General features: G+C 43.5%; 1 protein-coding gene across 3 annotated transcripts in view; it reads left to right on the top strand.

The window, feature by feature from the left end:
- snx13 (sorting nexin 13) overlaps window positions 1-13013 on the top strand; it is a 123519-nt gene that overhangs the window by 25978 nt on the left and 84528 nt on the right. For all 3 annotated transcript variants that reach the window (XM_052016409.1, XM_052016408.1, XM_052016407.1), the window contains one exon: window positions 9522-9633. In XM_052016409.1, the coding sequence (XP_051872369.1) occupies window positions 9536-9633 (98 nt within the window). In that variant the 5' untranslated portion in view covers window positions 9522-9535. The remainder of the gene's footprint in view (window positions 1-9521; window positions 9634-13013) is intronic.

Genomic DNA, 13013 nt, shown 5'->3' with positions numbered 1-13013 from the left:
AAGCTGCATTTTTCTAGCAGCCTCCATACAAAAACAGTGACATGAATGAAAGTTCATCAAGCACTTTTTTTAAATGTAAAACATCCTGAAAATGTTTGCTTTTTTGCATTATTGAATTTTAATGGAATGTGAAGCAATATGAGCTTTCTAAAAATTGATCTCTATGGTATGCTGTCTTTGAGAATTCTAAGTTGGCTGAGCTACCAATAACATTGTCCCAGATGCTGGACACTGATCCTGTGAACTGATGCTTGACTTCAGTAGCTGTCAGAAAAGGGGAAACACTCTAAACAAGTAACCCTAGATTTTTGTAGGAAGCTTTGTTTTGAGATTTGCAATATGTAGCACATCATGCTTGCTGAAGTTCTGGGCCAGTTTAAAAGGGCTAGCTTCAGAGATAAAGCAACTTTTGAATGGAGGCATGCTAATTTTTTGACACTGCAGGCCTTCTACACTTACAGAAGGTGAAAATGGTCAGTATGCAGGAAAAGAATATCCTAAGGTGAACAAATCCAAACATCTTGTGTGATCTTGAGTAGGTAAATAAAGCAATCAAAGTGCAATCAAATCAGTTGTACAGCGCAGAAACAGGCCCTTCAGCCCAACTGGTCCATGCTGACCAAAATTCCCATCTGAGTTAGTCCCATTTGCTCCTGTCTGGCCCATATCCCTCTAACCTTTAATATCCATGTACCTGTCTAAGTACCTTTTAAGGAAGAATGAGGTTGCTAACCCTTGGGAGGAGAGAAAGGTTAACTGAGCAAATATGCACAACTTTGCTTTGAAAATAGCTGAATAGGAAAGGGGTGGATTAGTATGTATAGTTGGAACAAATGCAACAGATTAAAATGAATGGAGGAACAAGTATCTTAGTATACATGTCTACAGACTTGTAAAGTGATTAAAAAGGTACAGGGGATGCTTTCATTTGTTGGCAGAGGCCAGAACTATAAAAGCAGAGAAGTTGTGCTAGAATGGTATACAAAATAACTTGAGCAAGATGTATATTCCTGGTCACCACATTACAGAAAAGGTGTGATTGCACTTGAAGTTTCGAGGAGAATTAACTTGGCATTGTATGGACTTGCCTTCCTTTGCTAAAGTATGGGGCATAGATTTGAACTCATTGGTAGAACAATCAGAAGGGACATGAGGAAACAGGACAGTGGGAACCTGGAAACACATTTTCTGTGAATGTGGTAGTGACAGAAATCCTTGTCAAGTATAGATTTTAGGGTATAAGAGACCAATATTGTGCACAATGGTCTCTTTTTCAAAGAAAAATGCTTTTTCAAAATTATTTCCTGTTTTTATATAAGAGTAATCAAAACATTTACAGATTGAAATGGAAAGGCTTTTTGGCCTTGTAATGAAAGGAAACCAACGGAAAGTGAAAACTGCAGATGGTGAATGTCTAAAATAAAAACAGGAAACACGAAGTACTCAACATGTCAGACAGCATCTGTGGAGAGGGAAACAGAATTGATGTTTTGGGTTGATGACCTTTATTCAGAATTTGGAAAAATTAGAAATGGAACAAGTTTTAAGTTGCAGCAAAAGTGGGGGGAAAGTAGAGAGCCAGAATGAAGATCTGTGATAGGATGGAGATCAGGGAGAGGTGTTTGTGAAAGGTAATAAAGACATGCCTGAAAATGCCACAAAGAGGAGAGGAGAACTAAAACTTGAATGCTGGAAATCTAATTTACAGGATTAGAAAGGCAGATTATACCTTCAGATTTGCTGAATTCAACAATGTTAGGTTATGTGCCAAATTAGAAGATGATGTGCTGTTCCGAATTGAAACAATATAGGAGGCCACAGATAGGTCAGACTGGAGAATTAAAGTGATAGGTGTAGGACAGGGGTCTCTCCTTGTACATTTAGAATAGTACAGAAATCCTGACTAGGGATTTCTAGTAAATGGGGTGGGGGGGGGGGGGGGAAGCAAATTCCTTATGGAAAAACCTTCATGTATCAAGTAGTCTTAATGTAACAGCTGCCACATACCTATTCTTGCTGTGAGTTTAACACTGCAGATATGATGAGTGTCTTAGGTCAACTGCCAATGAACCCATGAGAGAGAACTCCCAGTTGAATGACTGTTCAGTTCCTTGACTCCAGCCCCACTCTGCGAGTGAATGATCTGTTCTCTCTCTTGCTGACTGCAGTAACTCTTGTGAAGACTTCTTACTTTTAAGGTAAAATTTCAGTGTTGTGAAACCATAGCAACTGCAGCTTCTGCTTTGATCATCATTCTCACTACTCCCCCACCCCCCCCCCCCCCCCCACTCCCCAGCCTGAGAAAACAGTGCCACGGCTTTCCATTTTCTGTCTAATTTTGATGTCAGCTGTTTGATACAATTTTGAAATTAGAAGTGATAATTTCTCAATTAAATTCCAGTTGATCAAACACTATTTCACTTGGGTTACTCAAATTGTGAAAGAATGGTTCAATAGGATCACACATTCATAGTGGGATACATTTTAGCTGGGGAAATAAACCTTCATTTCCCACACTTGTGTGTGTTTGCAACAAGCCAGCTCCATTTTGATAGTGATACAAGAATGTTTGTCTATATTTTGGGGAAAAAAAACCCTAATGGCAAAAGGCACAATTATCTTCTATTATAGGACAATAAGGCTTGCTGTATGAATAACTTTAAAAAAAACTCGTGAGTAGACACCTGACTGATCCCTTCCACATCTATTTTATTCTCTGAATTTGTACATCCACATAGCTGAGTTCTCTCAGGCATGAAAGGAAGCTGCACTATTCAATTATTAGATAAGCAGACTCTTATTACATCCTTTTTTTGATGGTGCTTGTTTAATAAGAAAAGTAATACACTTGGTCTTTAAAAGAGCATATATTTAAACTACACTGCTGGTAAATGCAGTCATATTTGAGGAGTAAGTAAGAGAAGCTACACTAACATTTAGTAATCATGAATTCCTCACATAAAATTTTAGCAAACAAGTATATCAGCTTCTAGTATAATATTGTTCTTCTCCAATTATCAAGATCTGATTTGTTCCAGGACCCTATTTTTTAACAGGGCTGGACAGCAGTGAACTAAATGTAGGTGCAATCAACCACTCTTCCAGTAGGCATTGCTACACAGGAAATTGGAAGCTTGTGGTTGTCTTTGCAGTCTGAATGGAATGTTATGCAATCTGTTTTTGGTTTTCTGGCATTAAATGTATTATATTAAATTGAAAGAAATACAAATAAATTCCTGCTTCACCCAGGGAGATTATTTTGATCTCTGCATGATGGGAAGGGGCGATGCAAAAAGGTGCATATTGAACTTAGTGCAGTAGCATGAAGAGAATAGAAATGGCTATTGGTGGAGATGACAGAGTGGACCAGAGATTTGTGGAGGGAATGAAATGCTGACATGAAAGAGAGGAAGATTACCAGTGGTGATGTGTTGGAGTTGTCAGATATTGTGGAAGATAATATGTTGTAAATCTGAAGATTGAAGAAGATGGAGAACAAGGTAATCCTATCCTTGTTCTGGAAGGAAAAGGGGACGAAAGTAGAATTGCAGGAAATAAAGCCAGTGTGGTTGAGGAAAAACATAGGAAAATATAATAGTGTAGCGACTCACCGTCCGGTCAGGCGAACCGGCTCGGCAGTCGGGTCGCGCGACGTCGGAGCGACGAGGCCCAAGATGGTGGCGGGCCTCGTCTTTCCCGAGCGACGGGGAGAACTCACACGCGGAAAGACTTGATGACGTAGTACTTACGTCATTGCCGGTTGTATTGGGCGGGAACAGTCTCCCTTAAAAGGCCAGCGCAAGGCGGGAAAATAAACCAGTTCTTGTTTGACAATCCTTCGACTAGTGTCTTGTTTTATTTTGCGGTAGCAACCGCTACATTGGTGACCCCGACGGTCCAAATGGATTTTGGACCCGCGCAATGGACGATAACGCAGCAGCCAACCAGTGGCCCTCAAGCTGCCCGCCTTTTGGACACTTCGGCCCAGCGTCTGGTTTGACCAGGCCGAAGCGCAATTCCACCTTTGGCACATCACCTCCGACTCCACGAAGTACTACCATGTGGTTAGCTCTCTGGACCAAGAGACAGCCGCCCAGGTCGGAGACTTCATCCAGTCACCTCTGGAGGAAGATAAGTACCCGGCTTTCAAAGACCCTTTGATTCGGACCTTCGGCCTCTCCCGTCGTGAGTGCACCGCCCGCCTGCTTCATCTGGACGGCCTGGGGACAGATCCCCATCCGCCCTAATGAATGAGATGCTGGCATTGGCCGAGGGACACAAGCCATGCCTGATGTTCAAACAGGCCTTCCTCGAACAGCTCCCCGATGACATCCACCTGTTGTTAGCTGACGCCGACTTCAGCAACCCCTGTGAGGTAGCCGCCCAGCAGATGTCCTGTGGAAGGCCAAACGCGAGAGCGGTTCATCCGTCGGCTAAATCACCAGGCCGCGAGCCCAACGCCCGCCTCGCCCAGTCCCAGCTGTGTTTATACCATCAGAAGTGGGGTGCGGAGGCCCGTCGATGCCACCCACCCTGCAAGTTTCAGGGAAACGCCAGGGCCAGCCACCGCTGATGGCTACGGCGGCTGGCCGCCGACAGAGCCTCCTATTCGTTCAGGACAAGAAATCTGGACGGCATTTCCTCGTTGATACTGGAGCGGAGGTCAGTATTTTGCCCCCGACCGGCCGCGACACTCGTAACAGACCACCAGGTCCTGTACTCAATGCCGCCAACAGTACAACGATACGGTCTTTCGGCACCCGTACACTTCAATTGCAATTCGGCGGCAACCGTTTTACCTGGACCTTTACCCTTGCCACTGTCGCCCGACCACTCCTAGGAGCCGATTTCCTTCGGGCCCACAACCTGTTAGTCGACCTGCGAGGGAAGCGGTTAGTCCACTCTAGTGCTTTCCAGACCTATCCCCTGGGAAATCAGCCTACTAGCCCCACGCCTGGACTCCATTTCCATTTCTGGTGACGATTTCACCAAGCTCCTAGCTGAATTCCCATCAATTTTGGCACCTTCATTTACAAATTTTAGGCCCAAACATGGGGTACGACACCACATCATTACTACAGGGCCACCCCTTCATGCCTGAGCACGACGATTATCTCCAGACAAGCTTCACCTGGCAAAGGAAGAGTTCCGTCACATGGAGGAGCTGGGGATTGTTCGCAGGTCAGACAGCCCCTGGCCTCCCCGCTGCACATGGTCCCCAAAGCCACCGGAGGTGGAGGCCCTGCGGCGACTACCACAGGCTGAATGACGCCACCACCCCGGACCGCTATCCCATCCCTCACATCCAGGACTTCGCAGCGAACTTACACGGGGCCCGCATCTTTTCCAAAGTGGACCTCGTTGGGGATACCACCAAATCCTGGTCCACCTGGATGACGTCCCCAAAACTGCAGTTATCACCCCATTTGGCCTGTTCGCATTTCTTCGAATGCCGTTCGGCCTTAAGAACGCCGCGCAGACCTTCCAGCGGCTGATGGACGTGGTAGGCCGAGACCTGGACTTCATGTTCATTTATTTAGAAGACATACTGATCGCCAGCCGTAACCGCCAAGAACACCTTTCCCACCTCCACCAGCTGTATTCCCGTCTCCGTGATTTCGGCCTCACGATCAACCCGTCCAAGTGCCAATTCGGACTTGACTCTATCGATTTCCTCGGCCACACAATCACCAGCAACAGGGCAACACCCTACCTGCCAAGGTAGACGCTATCTGCCATTTTGCCCGCCCTGACACAGTCAAAGGCCTACAGGAATTCCTTGGATGGTCAACTTTTACCATCGGTTCATCCCTGCAGCAGCCCGTATCATGCGCCCTCTGTTCTCGCTGCTGGCTGGTAAGGCAAGGACATCACCTGGACTGACGAGGCTGCGGCTGCCTTTCTTAAGGCCAAAGACGCCCTGGCAGACGCCATGATGCTTGTACACCCTAGGACAGACGTGCCAACCGCCCTCACAGTGGACGTGTCCAACACCGCGGTGGGTGGGGTACTGGAACAGCTAATCGAAGGCCACTGGCAACCCTTGGCATTTTTCAGCAAGCACCTTAGACCACCCGAACTGAAATACAGCGCTTTTGATCGGGAACTTCTAGCGCTGTATCTGGCGGTCCGGCATTTCCGATACTTTCTAGAAGGCAGGCCTTTGCCTTCTCCAAAGTTTCCGACCCCTGGTCAGCTCGTCAGCAGAGACATTTATCCTACATTTCCGAATTCACAACAGATATCCAACATGTCTCCGGAAAGGATAATGTTGTTGCTGATGCACTTTCCAGACCGACCATCCACAACCTGTCCTTGGGTGTCGACTACACGGCCCTAGCTGACGCACAGCAAGCCGACGACGAGCTGCCCAGCTACAGAACCACAGTCTCGGGCCTGCAGCTCCGAGATTTCTTGTTGGTCTAGGTCAGCAGACCCTACTTTGCGACATCGCGACAGGTCAGCCCCGCCCTATAGTCCCTGCAGCCTGGCGGAGACGCGTTTTCAACTTGGTACATGGGTTGGCGCACCGTCCATCAGATCAACTGTCCGACTGGTCGCCAGCAAGTTTGTCTGGCATGGCCTGCGCAAACAGGTCAGTGAGTGGGCCAGGACTTGTCCGCACTGCCAGACATTGAAAATCCAACGACACACCAAAGTCCCGCCACAGCAGTTCGAGCCTACCCATAGGAGGTTCGATCACATACTCGTCGACCCTCTGCCAGTTTCAGAGGAGCCCGTACCTCCTTACCATCGTGGACCGGTTCATGAGGTGGCCAGAGGCAACCCCCCCCTGACTGGCATCACGACTGGTTCCTGCGCCCGGGCACTGCTCACAACTTGGGTCTCACATTTTGGTGTTCCCCCACATCACTTCGGACAGAGGCACCCAATTCACTTGTCTCTGGCTGCATTAGTGAACCTGCTAGGGACGCAGCTGCACACCACCACGGCCTACCATCCTCAATCAAACAGGTTGGTGGAACGTTTTCACCGCCATCTGAAATCAGCCTTGATGGCCCGCCTGAAGGGTCCTAACTGGGTTGACGAACTGCTTTGGGTCCTGCCCGGCATACGCACTGCCCCCAAGAAGACCTCCGCACTTCGTCAGCTGAGCTTGTGTACGGGGCGCCCCTAGTTGTCCCAGGGATTTCATACCTGCCCTTCGAGCCAAGGGGAACAGCCCCAGCGGTCCTACAAAGACTGCGCGAGAAGCTTGGCAACTTGGCCCCGATTCCCACCTCGCGGCACAGTCAAGCCCCATCCTGCCAGCCCAAAGAACTACGAGACTGTAAGTTTGTTTTCGTTCGCAGAGGCACACCTCGGGTGCTGTTGCAATGACCATATGAGGGACCATTCCGAGTCATACGGAATAATGGATCCACCTTTATTTTGGACGTTGGGGGCAGGGAACAGTGTTCACGACGGACCACCTCAACCGGCCCATTTAGATCTGCAACAACCGGTCGAGGTTTCAACGCCACGACGCAGAGGCCGACCCCCTAAGCGGCGGCTGCGCAGCCCGTGGACCTTGGGGACTGTATCGCCGGTTCTGGGGGGAAGGGGGAGTTGTGTAGCGACTCACCGTCTGGTCAGCCGAACCGGCTCGGCAGTTGGGTCGCGTGGCGTCGGAGTGACAAGGCCCAAGATGGCGGCGGGCCTAGTCTTCCCGAGCGATGGGGAGAACCTGCGCGCGGGAAAGTCTTGATGATGTAGTACTTAAGTTATTGCCGGTTGCATTGGGCGGGAACAGTCTCCCTTAAAAGGCCCGCACAAGGCGGAAAATAAACCAGTTCTCGTTTGACAATCCTTCGACTAGCATCTTGTTTTATTTCGCGGTAGCAACCGCTACAATAGACCTATTGGATGTACTGGTGTCATTTTCAGAACATTAATGACGATTAGGACACAAGTCCTTAGAGAGGTAAGGTTAGGGGAAGTATTTTCAATGTAGCTGGGAACCTGTGGGCTTGTGGTGGGGAGTGGTCATTAACCTATACCCTGAGATTCATGTGAAGTTGGGGGAAACTCAGATGGACTAGATGAAAGTGAGCAGAGTGGAAATTGGTTGCGGAGGTGATGAAACTTTTGAATTCATTTTGTCATCAGGAAGTGGCACTGATACAATGACTGAACCAGAAAAACATGGGGGAGTGGTCAGAGTAGGACTTAAACAAGAACTATCCACAAAGAGCTAAGCACAGTTTGGACCTATACTGCTTCCTTGTGCTATACATCTGATTTGGAAGAAGTGAGTGCAGCTGAAGTAGGATTGAGCCAGGCCGAGGAGGGTAGCTGGTGATGCTCCTATTCAAGGAATTGGCAAAGGGTTCTTGTGCTTAGAGCATTTCAGTCAACTCTGTCTCTGAGAAGGTGGAACATTTAACTGTCTTGGTTTTAAAAAGTAGTGAACTACTTACATAGAAGGAAAGCATCTTCATTCATTATCTTGGTAGTTTTAATCTGATTTTTACATTCAAAGTATTTGCAAGATCAGAGTGAACTACAAATATTTAATGCTCATTAAATTCGAATGCATCTCCTGACAATTAAGAGTTGTCTGCCAGAGACCTAATTATTGGTTTGTATTCTGCAAGGTGTTTTTTGGGACATGAGGGCAGAGTTTAATCCCTAAGAAAGGCCAAGACATTTGCCTTTTCCAGTTGTAAACTTTTGTCTGTGGGATTTGGGCTTTAAGTCTTAACATATGGCCATTAGTGCTGTGTTTTTATTTAGGGGTGTCTGGTTGCTTCATATTGATTGCTGCTGTTATCATGCTATATTTATTTATTTGCTACTGTAGAATTATAATTCCAGCAAGTAAGTTTTCGGTTTTGGGCTGAATAGTATGTTATAACATGCTGTGAATTTAATTGGTATATAGTCTCATTAATGTAAAGCAAAGGGTCTTATATCAGGATTTTGTTAATCCTGTCCTTCCTTCCATATTATTAATATAAAAATGCATTTATCTTTGGGGGAATGTAGGCCAGTATGGAACCTGATTTTTTTTTGTTGGGTAAATCTAAACATTGAAAGTGCCTGAAAGGTAGCCAAGGTATTTTGAAATAATATGGAAGGAAAGTTTCAGAATTGAGTCAGGTTAAGTACATTTCAGATGAACTAGTGAGAGAAACCTGTTGATTGGAAGAACATTTTTTTCTTTGTGTAGGCTTCCAGCTAGGCTTCATGTGTATTTCATGTCGGGAGTATCAAACTTAGTTGAGGTGAATTGATCTTTCCATCCATTGAAATCAGTAGTTAAAAATTTGTTCTTTCTGATCGCCCACAGTAGGTTCCATGCGTGGTACTGGTTATTAGGCAAGCTGTGTCCCAGATGTTAAACTTGTCTTGGTGAAATTTTGGTTTCATTAGTTTCATTTTGTGAATTAGATTGTGATTTCCCATTATTATCTTATTTAAGCTGCAAATTCAGTTTTTAATCATCAAACATATTTGACAAATGTTTTTGTGTTCACATCCTCGCCGCATTCTTGCTTACAGTTTTTTTGTTGTTTCAGGCTGATGTTTCCATATGGGGATGGGGATGCTTGGTGTCGTTCTTTTTCTAGTCACTTTTGGACCTTTTGCTATATTTTACTTTGCGTTTTATATCCTGTGCTTTGTGGGTGGGTGAGTATAATTTTTATCTTTTAAACATTTATTCCTATGCCATCTAGTAGATTAATTATAAATGTAATATTCTGCATATTATCTAGCATATTAACTGTGTTCCTTCATTGAAACTTAAATTAATGCTACTAAACATTTAAAATCCAATTTGCTATTTTGCCTAGTTGTGCCTGTTTCATAACTTCTACAATACTGAAATGTTGAATTAGCTTTCTAAGGATATTGGTTGAGCAGGACACTTAGAAATGGAATGAACTGTAAATTTTTAAAAATCGTTTTTTGCAAAGTGGGTTTTAATGTACTATTGATCTCTTATCACTTATTCCAGCAAATTGAAAATTGATAATAATCTCTAAAGTTGCTCCCTGGTCTTGGGTTGTATTTTTTTAAATTTTCCCAAGATTCTTGATTTTTTTTTTGTTCAAGTTCCCTTTTGCCTGTTTATTTAGGCCTAAGTTCATAAGTTGAATGTTCTTTCCAGCCACTTCTGAAGACTGAGGAGAGGAGTGTGTGGAGCATAACCACTGGATGTACTGTTTAAGCTGAATGGCCTGCTTCTGTGGCATATATCCTGCATGGCTAGCCCAGTAAATACTAACCAAGTGTTATGAACCAGCAACAAAAAGTCATGTATAAGTGTTTAAAACTACTTTATTAATAACTACTTATGATAAGAAAAAATAAAAGTGAAAATGTTAGAAGTAAAATGTTAAATCTTAAACATTAACCCCAAAACTAACTCGTAGTGTATGTGTGGCAAATTCCCAAACTCCAGTCCAGGAATAGTTTTCAAAGTTCAGTTCAAGCCGTAAGGTGAAACGTGAGCAAAGGCTTCTTCAAAACCACCATTGACTGAAGATAAGACATAGATGTAGAGAGAAAATAGAGTAATTAAGAATCCAAATGTTCCACGATGGAACCCATACGACACCTCAGTGTCTACTCAGCAGTGACTACTCCACCGCATCTTCCTCACCCCGAAAAGCTCTCAAATTGTTTTCTTCTACAGGTCAACAACAAAGTGAACTCCACTGTTCTGTTCCGAAGTATCTGCCACCCCAAAAGGCATCCGAGATGTGGCTTCCACACAAATATCTGTTTCCTCTCTGCAGGTTAACGACAAAGTGGACTCCACCAGATTACTCCAAAACTCCATGCGTGGATTGTAGTGACAGACACAGTTACTGTTTTTCATTCATTGATAGAGACTAACAGGCTTCGCTCCCGCAACGTCATTACGTCCTTTATCTCCTGTTGTCGTAACCATGCCCCCACACACCTCTATCTTAAAGGGACATTCACCAATAGTAACCTAGTCTGTAACACACCTCCCACCTAAAAAGAATTTTTTTCTGGAAAAAAATTAACTGTGCATACAGTTAGTAATATGTTAATAACTATCATTCTACACAATTACAGAATATCAGATTAGTAAAGATACATGTCTCCCATTTAGCATCAGGAAAGTCATGGCTGATTGTCTTCCATGTGACATATCACATGTTTATACTCCATTTTATCCATTTTCAAACAAAATTAATTCTCACGTGTTGACCTTGTTGCAATTGGAACTGGTCCAATTTTGTTTCAAGGTTTCTCAATTCAATTCTATTTTCCAGTTTTGTTCTTCCATTGCTTTGTCTAAACTGACCCTTATCAGTCACAACAATCATGCTTTCAACCTGGCAGGCTTTCTACAGGCTTTTAAATTTCTGAACAGAGTCCAGCAAATTAACCCATTGTTCTCCTGGCAATTTTAAAGTTTCTTTTCCTCTATGTCCAGACACACATTCAAAACCTAAGGATTCCTGTACTAACTGTCTCACTGCAAACAAAAGCAAATGATCTACTTCATCCCAATCCTCTGGCAATGGTGTAACACAGTCCATAACCACCTTCAAAAAGGGTTCACCAAAAACAGGAATAGGCTTCAAAGGAAACCACAAGGGAACTTTGATTTCCTCCTCTGACTGCTTCAAAAACGTCATTACATCCTTTATCTTCTGTTGTCGTAACCACACACACACACACACACACACACACACACACACACACACACACACACACTCTTAAAGGGACATTCACCAATAGTAACCTAGTCCGTAACACAAGTAAATCACATTAAATACTACACTCGTCTCCCAGCCAGTTTATCCTTTTATTCCAAAGTAGAGATCAACAAATAATCAATATTTGCTTTCCTCTGCAAATAACTGTTTTCTCATATCATGGATTTTCTTTTTTTTTAACATTTAAAACATGCATGCAACTTACTTTCCTACCAATTTAGTCCATTTCATTGTAACATCGGTTGCATTGTTTTATTGCCTGTTGAATTGCAGGCAAAGCCCCTTATCTTTCAAATGGTCTCCCTTGGCCCATATTGTCCTCATTGCACAGGCTTTGTGTTTCCTTCTCTGACCATGTTTTTTTCCTCAGATTATTCTGGATTTAGCTGTTTACTTGTTTCTCAAAGAAAAATAGACATAGTGTAAAGGTTGTAAATTATGATTTCAATTCCAGATCTATATGATTTAATTAACTTTGAAGTGGCCTAGCAACTTATTCATTTGGGGATTCTAGGGATGGGTAATAGATGTCAGTTGCCTACAACCTAAAAATGGAATTCTTTTTTAAAAAAACTCGTTAGAAAGTGCAGATTGTGATGTTAACATTTTGGCAGGGAATTCTTTGTAATATGACATTAATTTTATTTGCTGCAATTATCCAGGTTGACACAGCACATGGATGCTTGAATTAAAAATATGGCAAATCACTAAGATTGCATTGAAAATACTTTTGAATAACAACTGCATTGTCTATATATGTACAAATATTACATTTGCAATAAAATGGGCATTTAGGTGTCCTGTTACACTTGGAAGACTTCAGGGGCAAAGTTCAGTGTGAACAGCTATTTTATTTGCATCTGACATATCATTGATGCTCATAGCCATTGTTCACAATAAAAGTTGCAATTAAACAATAGTTTAACCATAGATAAATCAGAATAGGTTTACAATGTTGAGCATGTACTTCGCAGAATCCAAAGTGCAGAAATGCACAAGTTAACTTTGATATCAATTTGGATTGAAAAGACTATTTCTTTCATGCACCTTAAATGTTCTGTAATGATTCTTGCCTTGTCTGATTAGTAAAATTAGTCTGAAAAATCATTGAGAAGTATTAGTTCATTTTCTCTGTCCACATTTCTTGACCTGCTGAATATTTATGGCATTCTGTTTTTCTGATTTTTGAGTATCTATAGTATTTTGCTTTCAAAGTTAGCAAGTGGATTATTTAAAATTGTCCTCCGCCTCAAACATTCAGGAAGTTCTGCTGGATTTTGCTTAAAGTTACCTTGTGTTGAACTTTTGAGT

This window comes from Pristis pectinata, chromosome 5, assembly GCF_009764475.1.
Source record: "Pristis pectinata isolate sPriPec2 chromosome 5, sPriPec2.1.pri, whole genome shotgun sequence".
In the NCBI taxonomy this organism is placed as follows: Eukaryota; Metazoa; Chordata; class Chondrichthyes; order Rhinopristiformes; family Pristidae; genus Pristis; species Pristis pectinata.
This window is presented reverse-complemented; position numbering and strand designations above follow the sequence as displayed.